Source organism: Aethalodelphis obliquidens, unplaced genomic scaffold, assembly GCF_003676395.1.
Source record: "Aethalodelphis obliquidens isolate GAN/ISIS:26980383/991018 unplaced genomic scaffold, ASM367639v1 scaffold23, whole genome shotgun sequence".
NCBI lineage: Eukaryota > Metazoa > Chordata > Mammalia > Artiodactyla > Delphinidae > Aethalodelphis > Aethalodelphis obliquidens.
The window spans coordinates 474,091-484,958 of record NW_020837967.1 but is presented as its reverse complement, the minus strand read 5'-3'; the positions used below and the strand labels follow the sequence as shown (position 1 = coordinate 484,958).

Below are 10,868 nucleotides of genomic sequence, written 5' to 3'. Positions count from 1 at the left end.
GCCTGCGAAACCGCCTTCCAATCACAGCTGGCCGAAGTTCGAATTCAGCCAATGGCGAGGGTTGTGATGGAGAGGCTCGGTCACGCCAGGCGGGGCCGCTGTAAGCCACTGCCCGCGATTGGCCGAAGCTGACATCATCGTCGCGCAGCCCCCGGGCCGGGCGCGGCGTGATTGGGCGGTGCGCGGGGCGGGCGCGGGCGAGTCACGTGGGGAGATGGGGGGGGCTGGGCGGGGAGGAGGGGAGGCTGGCAGCGGAGCTTTGAATAGGGAAGTTTTGCAGGGGTTACGTTTGCAGTCAGTCCGGTGTTTGCAAATATTGTGTGGGCTCGCGAGCGAGTCTCCGGGCTCCGGTAGGATCCGAACCCGCGGCGCCTAATTGCTGCCCACTGAGTTTGCATGAACTTCCCCGGCGCTGCAGGCACGGCTGCTGCGCTCCCGACTCCAGACCGCACACCTCCCTGTTTTTACAACAGCAGTGACTGTCTTTTCCAACCCGACATGGATGTGCTCCCAATGTGCAGCATCTTCCAGGAACTCCAGATTGTGCACGAGACTGGTTACTTCTCGGCGCTGCCCTCCCTGGAGGAATATTGGCAACAGGTAAATAGGAATTTTCATGGGCCAGGTGCCCGGGTGCGCCGAGGAGGGAGTGCATGCACTCACCGACAGGACGGTGTGTGGTTGGAGGTGCATTTCTTTTTCTTCTTTTTTTAATGGTTCGGGTAAATTTTTAAAAAATTAAAATAATTAGTCTTAAAACGTACTTCTGCTGCCTCCGGTGTGGAAGGCACTTTAAAGGGGCCTTTTACAGCGTGGAGCGGAGTTGTCATTTGAGTGGGGCGCAGCAGTGCTTCGTCGCTTGGAGTGTTTTTGCCGTTTCAGGGGCTTATGAACTGCGTTCTCCGGAGGGCAGACCCAGCTCCGCGGCCTGATCCCGGCCCTAGCCCTTGGCAGAAGTTTGGTGCTTGTACCAGCTCCAGACTCCACAGCTGGATCTGGTCATATGAACTTGCAAGGACTGCCAAGGGTATTTTTTTTTTAAGGGATTTTGGTTTTGTTTTGCTTTTTGGTGTTTGTACGTGGAGATTTTTTTTTTTTTTAATTAAGGATTTCACCAGCGAAACATCCACCAGCTCCTTTTCTCTACCAGGCCATTTTCAGTTTCTTTACCTTCTTGGGAATCCTTAAGATATGCCTCGATCTGCCTTGTTTTTCTTAACCTGCTTCTTTTGTTGACCAGAAAAAAGAAAAAAAAAAAACCCAATGTTTGCACAACCAGTGACTTATCAGTCATATGACAATGAGCCCGTCCGAATTGCTTCAAGTCAGAGTTTGGGAAGAAGAGTCTCTGTTTCCGGCATTTTTTAGTGGAACTGCAATTTTTGGCATTGGACATTTAAGAAACAATTTTTCCCCCTTCTAATGCGTTAGGATTACCTGAAGGGAGAGATTCTGACACTTGTCCCATTATCTTTAAAGATAGAAGGAAGGTTTGGGGTTTTCTCTGTGCTGCTAAGCAGTTTGCTTTTTGTCACAAAGTGAATTAGCAGATCAAATATATATTGTGGGTTTCAAAGCCTAGAAGGCTTTTAGGGGAGATGAAATGCAAAGTGTTACAACCTTCACATGCCTGCTTAATTGTTCCCAGCCCTTTCCTGCCTCCCTCTCCCCTCCAGGCTTTTCCTCCTAAAGAAGCTGCTTCCTAGGACGTGATTGAAATTGATCTAAGTAGTTTCCTTGGGCATTTGGGATTTGGGCCACAAGCCAGGCTGAGCTCTTGGTCGCCTTCAGAGGCTTTTAAACTCTCCCTGAGAGCTTCCTTCTGGTCCCCAGTGCTCCTCAGCATAATGGAGATTTTAAATTAGCCAGATTATTAAAGTTTAACAAGATCTCAATAAACGTGCTTTCCTTTTTCTTTGGAACATCCATAGAATATCTTGCTGTCTCTCTGCAGAACACTCTAGTGTGCTTTGTAACCCAGGCGTCTAATTTTAGGGGTAATGAGAAAACAATGATTGTTTTTTCCCCCTCTGCTTGCTAGGTGAGGAGGGGAGGGGGAAGGGTCTATTCTGATAGCAGGCACACTGCTAAATAAACGGGAGCCCTTTGGGTGGGCTTTGCTAGTCCTGAAAATGATTTGCTAAAAAGAGCCGAGTTTGCTGTAGAAATCTAAAGCTGTGGAATTGCAGTAGTATAGACAGCCTTATATGGACATGCAGACAGTTGATCCTAGTGAAGATAAGGGCAGACATAATTTAAACCTAAAATGTTTCCTACCGTTTTTATTTTCCAGTGGCTAGAAAGTTTGAGATGGTGGGGAGAGGGCATGCTGGTCTCTCGGCAGTTGTAGCTTCTGGAAAGGTTGGTTGTGGGGCTGGGGGGGCACTCTGGCCATGACACACTGCATGTATATTCGAACCGGGTCCTTTTTTGGCCGCTGGTCAGAATTTCAAAAGGAAGTCTCCTTTGGCATTGTGTGAAAGAAATAGAGTGATGACTCATACAGTTGTACTCTTGGCCAGTAGATAAAGTTCTTGTCCATTGTGGGACTCCCAGCAGGGCTGCGGAGGAATTTCCCCTCCTGCATCCTTTACAATAGCAATGGTTTCTCCACTCCTGTTGTTGTTTTCCTCTGACCACTGTGGAAGTCATTTAAGTTGTGTGTGCGCATGGCCCTGCACTTGGGAATGGCATTCTTTGAAAGCCTATTAGGTCTGGGCTCCGCAGGAAACGGGTGGTTTCTCTGCAGCTCCTACCTGACCCAAGACCATCAGCTGGCTGCGTCTGCTCACTGAGTATGGCCTGTGCTGTCAGCGGTTCTCCAGACACATGCCATGTCAGAGCACACTGTGTTGAGAGCAGCAAGCCCTCTGTCTTTGCCTCTGGAAGGCGGATGCCTGGGTTTCCTTGTTGCACAGGGTTCTCGACTGTCAGATAATGTGGTTAAACCTGTCCGGTGGGGGCAGGTCTGAGGCTGGTATTCTTTGTGTGGCTTACAGAAACTTATTAGAAACATCAACACTGTAACTATAACAAAAACTGGCTCAGTGACCATCAGCCATTTGTGGCCATTGGTCCAACTTGGGGAAGCGGGGAGAGGTTTCACCTCTGGTTTTTCTTCTGAATGTGTACCCATTCCTAGAAACAGCTTTCCTCTCACTCTGCTGAAGACACGGATTCTTGTAGTGACAAGGCCACAGTTTATTTGCCCTTGACTCCTGCATGTTTTTGGAAGTGCGCTTTCGGTTCGTTTTCGGTAGTCGTCACAATCACGTGCCTTCTTGTGGTTCCTTTCGCACAGACCTGCCTGGAGTTGGAACGTTACCTCCAGAGCGAACCCTGCTATGTGTCAGCCTCCGAAATCAAATTCGACAGCCAGGAAGACCTGTGGACCAAAATCATCCTGGCTCGGGAGAAAAAGGAGGACTCGGACCTGAAGATGTCCTCCAGTCCCCCTGAGGATGCGCTCAACAGCCCCGGCTTTGGCTACAACCTGGAGACCAACAGCCTGAACTCGGACGTGAGCAGTGAATCCTCCGACAGCTCCGAGGAGCTCTCACCCACCACCAAGTTTACCTCTGACCCCATCGGCGAAGTTTTAGTCAATTCGGGGAACCTGAGCTCCTCCGTCACCTCCACGCCCCCTTCCTCCCCAGAACTGAGCAGGGAGCCGTCCCACCTGTGGGGTTGCATGCCGGGTGAGCTGCACCCTCCCGGGAAGGCGCGCAGTGGGACTGCGGGGAAGCCCGGCGACAAGGGCAGCGGAGACGCCTCCCCAGACGGCCGCAGGAGGGTGCATCGGTGCCACTTTAACGGCTGCAGAAAAGTTTACACCAAAAGCTCCCACTTGAAAGCACATCAGCGCACCCACACAGGTCAGTCTCTCCTGCGACCCGGGCGCCGCTGAATTAATTGCACCAGCCCTGGGAGGGGGCCGGGGCTCCGCAGGAGGCTGTCAGAGCAGACACGTCCTCACCTCCTTTCTTCCCTCAAAAGAGTTGGGTCTCTGGGGAGGACAGAGTAGGCGCTGAAAGACTGGACATGTGTGCCCGATGAATGGTTATCGCTTTCAGATTAAACAGACAAGAGGTAAATCACATTCTCTGTCTACACCGAGTACCCCACCCACTCCAGCCACCTGGGTTATCAAGGCCCACTGTGCAGTCTGCAGTGTCCGTGTACAGTGCTACTCGGAGTTGCCTCTGATTTTTGGAAATGAAGCTCGAGGGTTGGGAGAGGGTGGCCGGGCTGTGTGGCGCAGGTGGGTGCCGGACACCGTGTGGGGTCTGAGCTAGACCCATCGACTCTGCGAAGCAGTATCATCAGCAGGTACTTAGTGAGAATTTCTCTGTGTATCATGCTGCCTTTGTTTTCTGATGCCAACTTTCAAAAATAATAATAACTTCTTAATGAAATATCACAGTCTAGAGAATAGTTCCATTTATAGTTACCATGACAGTCTAGGATAACTGGGGAAGCATCACAGAAATTTTGGAGCTGGACGGGGTCTTAGAGATCAAGTCATGCAAACTCTCGTGTTACCAATAATGAGAGGAGATCAGGATCCTGAAACGGCTCAGGGCAGAGCCAGGATCAGGACCTGGGTACCCTGGAACCAGGCTACTGACTGTGGCAATTGTTTTTTATATTCTCAGGTAGCACTTTTAGTGAAATCATATTTGTAATCCGACCAAGGGATAAAGTCGACTGGGTCTTTTGCTTGTCATTTAGAAAGTGTTTTGAAGACCTTGGAATGGGGTTTCCCAGAAACTCATGACCTCAGTTTTGGAGAAATATAGTTTCCCGGAGGAAACTACAAAGCCTCATTCCACAGGGAAGTGAGTAAGGAACAAAATAAGTGCTTGAGAGAAACCGTTTCCATGGAGAAAGAAATAAAACCCAGCCCTGGCCAAGGCCACGGGTCCAGTGGGCTGACACATCACCTCGGAAGTATTTCTCCAGTCTGAGTCATTGTCATTCTTACACGTTCACTCTGATTACGGTCATGTGGGCCCTGCCAAGCCTGGGTCTCTTCCCCAGCACTTGGAGGCCCAAGGCTAGGTCAGGAAAGAGCCCCTGCCTGTCACCTTGGGAGGGCCGGCTCCCAGCGCTAACTGAGGTTTATTCTGAATTCCTGAGGTCAGTGGCCTCTGGGCCTGCTCCTGAGTGGACTTTCCCGCCCCGTGTTGGGGTAGCAGGGCCCTTCCCTCACTGTTCAGTGAAATCATGGCGTGCCTGTCGTGTGCTCTCTTCCCAGGAGAAAAGCCTTACAGATGCTCATGGGAAGGTTGTGAGTGGCGTTTTGCAAGAAGCGATGAGTTAACGAGACACTTCAGAAAGCACACTGGTGCCAAGCCTTTTAAATGTTCTCACTGTGACAGGTACGTGCATGAACAGCAGGGGCGCGGCAGTGCCATCCCCGGAACGGAGTAGGCATGCAGTCACCCTGCAGCAAGGCAGCCGTCTTCCTGGCCTGCACTGGCATCTCTCTTTTCAGCCCAGGACTTTTTAAAAAGGCTCTAATATGCCACTCGTCCAGGTTAGGAAGCACCGTGTACTGAGTGCACGAGAATAGAATGATTTCGTTCACACTTTCTGCAGATTGGCCCTTTAACAGTTTTCAAATTTGAAGGCTGGGCAGTAAAGTCAGGTGACATTCCCAAGAGCTGATTGGCAACCTCCTTGATGTATACTCCTGCCCCGAATGTGGATGGGGCTGACTCAGCATGATGACTCCCACCCCCAATGGAGAGGGCTAATTTAGCTGGGGGGTGCACGAGCAGGAGGTCTGTAACTGACGGGGCTGGAGACCTAACGTCTGGGACCCCGATTCTCTCTGCAGGTGTTTCTCCAGGTCCGACCACCTGGCCCTGCACATGAAGAGGCACCTCTGAAGGGGCAGAGCATCGACTCCTGCGGGCTAAAAAGGCTTCCAGGCTGAGACGGCCGTGGAAGGAGGGTGCGTGTTCCAGCCAAAGCCATTTTGCACCCTACCCGGTCGCCTCCAGGACCTACTGGGAAGGTCTTTCGAGGGCGAAAAAAGTCATGTCCGAAGCGGCAGAGCACCCAGGGTGTGTGGTGTTTGGGTGGCCCTGGCCTCGCCACTGGTACCTATCCTCTGAGTGGTCCCTAAGCCTTTGCCGTGAGCATGTGCACTGAGAATGTTAGTGGTGGGTGGGCTGTATGTGGAGGGTCTCCTACGGACTGTGTGACGAGACAGAGTCCTTTCCCTTGCGAGGCTGCAAGAGACAGAAAAAAAACATAGTTTGAATGTTTTGTGTGTGAGGCGTGTTCCATGAGATGAGATGACCACCAATCATTTCCCGGGGCGGGGTGGGGGTGGGGGGTGGTGTAGGTAGAGTCTGCGCCTTAGAGGAAAAAAAAGAAAAGAAAAAAAGAAGGGAAAATGTGGAGGGCAGGCGTGGGCGGTCAGGACCCGGGAGTGGCGAGTGGGTGTAGTGAGGGGAGCCCCTTTCCCTCTAGTGTGTGGCGAGAACTTTCGGTGTCTGGTTCAGCTGTGTGAAGTGAGTAGCTTCTGCTACTCTCTGAGACAGAGTTCATTTGTTACCCATTGTATAAGCTGTGTATCTACAAATATAATACATTGATAACTTTTCCTTCTAAGACAAAAGTAATGCATGGTCTGGGGAATTATCTGCTTTTCCATTTTTAAATCAGGACTACAGTTTTGATTCCAGTTCACTGAGCAGCTAAGATACGATTGGTTGAATTCGGTGACCCCCTAGCCATCTGGGCTTGGCAATACACAATCCTTCCCCCCTTCAATTTCATAACACTCCCCTTTCAGAGAGGCATTGTGCAGCATAGGACTATTTTGTAAATGGTTCGAATTTGAATTACCTTTTTGGAGAATTTCGTGATGCCCTTGAAAGATGTTGGACACGAGTTGGGTGTCCAGGACACTAGGGCTGGGAATTGCTGGTCTAATGTCTCATTAGACTCAGAACCTAAAATTTTTCTCAGTTGGGTGGATAAAACCACTAAAGCTTAGAAACTGTTTTCTCATGCAGCTAAGTTTCTCTTATTTATGCCTTGAGGACTAATTTCTGGTTTTCTAGCTGTTAATGCACTGTAGATCTTAACAATGGTGCCTTACGCAAGTGGCCCCTTTATGTAGGGGTCTCGTACAGGGGTATGGGTGATGCATGCTTTATTAAGGCTCTTTTTTCACCTGGCTTTGTACTGTATCAATATATAATACAGAAAAAAAATCTCTTTAAGGTCCTCCTTCACAAAGTCAAATAGATGAAAACCCCCCAAACAAGTCAGTATTTACTCAGTAGTTTAGACAACTTGACTGTCAGTGTTAAAGTGGAAAACATGTGATAATTGGAAAATCAGACCATTTCTGCCACCGTGAGACTTCCGTATAGACTTTGCACAACAGTTGTACAGATCATACACCGGCTGTGTTTAATATGTAACATTTTCACACGTATTAAAGATACAGAAGTATAAAAAACAATGTATTTGCTTAAAAGGCACAAGTTTCTCGCGTATCTATCTAGCTATCTGTTGGTAACACAGAAAGTATATTACTTTTTTTTTAAAAGTGGGCGAAATTCTTGTGTATGTATATTTGTGTGTACAGTATGTGTATGTGTGTATGTGTGTGTATATATATATATATATATATACATATATATAGATAATATATACATATTTTTTTAAGGAGAAATTAGAATGTCTAGCTAGAAAATTTCACAGCCTGTGAAGACATATTTCAAAATGGCCACAAAGGAGGTAAACATGAGAACTCTAACTTTTATAAAGGCTTTCCCTTTAATTTAACAATTTGCCACAGGCTCTTGGCATCAAATCTCTTCCAGACTGCCAACTCGCTCATCATAATCGGCAGGTCTGGGATAGGGTACCTTCGCCATTCAAAACTGGCATGAACGGAATACTAGCCCGGTCGTTGGTCTCAGACACACTAAGGTTTTGATTTTGAATGTCAGCTTTATTGAAAATCGAGCCTAAGAGTAAGCTAATCACAGGGATTCCTTTTTAGAGCACTTTTTATGCAGATGAAGCTATTTTTTTCCAGCACATAGATTCTTCCAGTTTTCCAACGAGTAATTTCCCTGAATTGGCACACCGCAGCATGGACAGCTGATCCTCCATCCAGCTGCTGGCTCATGGGTGTGGATCTTTCCTTTATATATATTTATATATATATATATATATATATACACACATATGAGTCTGGCTGGGCTGGTATTTTGTTTGGATCTTCCTGGAGATGAGCAATGGTGAAAGCTCACATAACTGGGGTTTTTTTTGTTTTTTGTTTTTTTTAATCTGGGCTGATGGATACACTTACCTAAAGAACTCATTTCATACTGCTGAGGGGGGAAATGCACTTTTCTTTTGGCAATTCCAAATCCAGGCACTTGATTTACTGGATTTTGGAAAACTCCTTTTTTGGCCCTGCTGTGTGCTTAGCCATAACAATTCCATTCAGCAAGAAGGTAAACAAAAGACAAAAAAACTTGCACTGGCTTGTCTCACTTATGAAACACCATGGAGTGGTTTGATTGGGTGGGGCTGGGTGCCACGTATGTCAATGCCTGTAATTTTCGTAATAAGCAAGTACATAAAGAATTACATTCTGTTCAGGTGATAACTGAGCCTCAATCAAGCAGAAACTTTTTGCTTGACGTTAAAAAAAAAAATTTCTATTAGTGAAATTTCTTTTTTTTTTTGAAGCACCCTGTTATCTAAAAAAATCTTTGTAAGATTTTTGTAAAATTTTGTTTTACAAGATTTTATTTGAAATTGTTTTTTGCAAGATTGTTATATTTCTGTATGAATGTATTTTTTATTGGAATAACATAAAAGAATTCTTATCAGCATCTTGAGTCTGGTTGTTTTTTTTTGCGGGGGGGGGGGGGGGGGGGGGGGGGCCGAGTGTTGAAACAAATTCCTGACAGATTACTCACCCGGCTCTTCCTTGGGAAATCTTCTTTGTGCTACCCAGGGAGCCACTTGTCTCCCCCCCACTCACTGCCCTTCCTGGCAGCAAAGGTGGAAATAGGAGCCTGGGGTTGCTCCCCTGATGGGCACTGAATTCTCCTCCAGAGACTGGCCACCAGGCCTTGGGGCACAGGAGGAAACACTTGCTGTGTTTTATCTTCCTGTCACTCCAGCCAGGAGAATAAATTGCAGAGGCATCCGCAGAATGTGAAACAAACACCTCCCTTTCACTTCCGCATGCTCCTGCAGCCCTGTTCCACAGAGGCGGTCAGAGCCCGGCAGCCGCTTCTGACCTGGCCCTTACACCTGGCTGAGATGTCACCCAAGAGGGTGAAAAGGACACAGTTGGGACAGCAAGCCCTGAAGCCATCCCCCTGGCCTTCAGTCCACTCTTCTTACCTACCCCCTCCCACTCTGGTCAGCCCAGCAAAATAGGGCAGAAGGTAAAAGATTGTTTACATGATCACCAGATTTTTTTTTTTTTCCTTGAGGTAAATGGGATGCATTCAAATGCAGAGTTTGTTCCAAAACAAAATAGCTTTTGGTTCTCTAGAAACATTTCCTGTGAGCAGCATTAGATCTTAGTTCTACTGAGCGGCGAGTGGCAAACAAGTTTGTGTTGAGTTCATATTAAGCTCCTCAGTAGTGACAGTAAAATCAGTGTGTGCTTTCTAGAAGGGGCTATAGGATGATGGACATTTCTGAGGCAATGAGCTTCTTAACCTTGTTCTTAGTTTAAGGAAGTTCTCTGTTTGCTGGAAGGGCTCACTGCCTCTTGTTCCTAGCAGATCTTCATTTTGCTGCGTGGGCAGAGTTTACACGAGCCGCTTTTAATTTGATAATTGGGGAGGGGAAGTTGAAGTGCGTCCCCAGATTAGAAATGTTAAGTAATTTTCTTTCTAGAACTGTGGTAAAAATATCAGCCATTTGAACGGAGTTGTGATGTGGGAGGGTGCAGGAAGCAGATGCAATTTTTGCCAGGACTCATGGGTGTGTTGTGTTCAAAGCACATGTCAGGATGACTAATAGTTGGATTGCCCTGACTGTAGCACTAAATAAAGGCTTGATAATGCATTCTCGGCTACTAGTAAGACATGACCACTTTGTCAAGTGAAGACTATGCCGAACAGCTCGGTTATGTTCAAATAAGGCTGCTAGGAGAACTGCCATGCAAGGAATCAGCTGTAAACCAAGGATAATTATAGAAGGACAAAAACTTTCAGTCTGTTTAACAAAATTTTTGAAACCTAGCTAAACGAAAGGATATGTTCTCAGTCGAGCTCGCCGTGTGCTTTCAGACAATTTGCTGAGCTACGCTGTACCTCAGTTTTCTTATTGCTAAAATATTTTGGGTTAGGTCACGTGTATCGAGCATTTTATAGAGCACTGCAATTCTGTGGTCTGTGAGTATGGGGTGGACTTCAAATTACATGTCCACCCTCCTCGAAATGCTCAGCTCAGATCTAGAAAGCTTTCTCTTGTGCTACAGTAGACAGCATTGTTGAGAAAATTGCTCTGACTTAGGATGGAAAGAGGGACATTCTCAAATTGCCCCTTTAATTATAGTTAAGTTATTCAAGCATTTGGTGCTTCATAGCATACCATTTTTTTAATTAAAAAAAAAAAAAGAGGGCTTCCCTGGTGGCGCAGTGGTTGAGAGTCCGCCTGCCGACGCAGGGGACACGGGTTCGTGCCCCGGTCCGGGAAGATCCCACATACCGCAAAGCGGCTGGGCCCGTGAGCCATTGCCGCTGAGCCTGCGCATCTGGAGGCTGTGCTCTGCAACAGGAAAGGCCACAACAGTGAGAGGCCCGTGTACCGCAAAAAAAAAAAAAAAAGAAAAAGAAAGACCTCTTTGAAAACTGCCATTG

The 10,868-nt window shown here is 47.4% G+C and overlaps 1 protein-coding gene across 2 annotated transcripts; it reads left to right on the top strand.

The window, feature by feature from the left end:
- The first annotated feature begins 282 nt into the window (after positions 1-282).
- On the top strand, positions 283-8,876 carry KLF6 (KLF transcription factor 6). 2 transcript variants are annotated; one of them, XM_027121502.1, is made up of 4 exons: positions 285-600; positions 3,302-3,875; positions 5,258-5,381; positions 5,843-8,876. In XM_027121502.1, exons 1-4 carry the CDS (start codon positions 397-399, stop codon positions 5,892-5,894), a joined length of 954 nt encoding a protein of 317 aa, XP_026977303.1. In that variant the 5' UTR covers positions 285-396; the 3' UTR covers positions 5,895-8,876. The 2 variants fall into 2 exon arrangements, with proteins under 2 accessions (XP_026977304.1, XP_026977303.1); XM_027121503.1 differs by lacking the exon at positions 5,258-5,381 and having other exon boundaries at positions 283-600.
- Positions 8,877-10,868: the final 1,992 nt, after the last annotated feature.

Excerpts from the sequence above, each read along its gene's own strand:
- KLF6 (XM_027121502.1), top strand. The coding sequence starts at position 397 with ATGAACTTCCCCGGCGCTGCAGGCACGGCTGCTGCGCTCCCGACTCCA. Across the intron at positions 601-3,301 it reads TGGAGGAATATTGGCAACAG|ACCTGCCTGGAGTTGGAACG; the intron begins GTAAATAGGAAT and ends CCTTTCGCACAG. Across the intron at positions 3,876-5,257 it reads ACATCAGCGCACCCACACAG|GAGAAAAGCCTTACAGATGC; the intron begins GTCAGTCTCTCC and ends CTCTCTTCCCAG.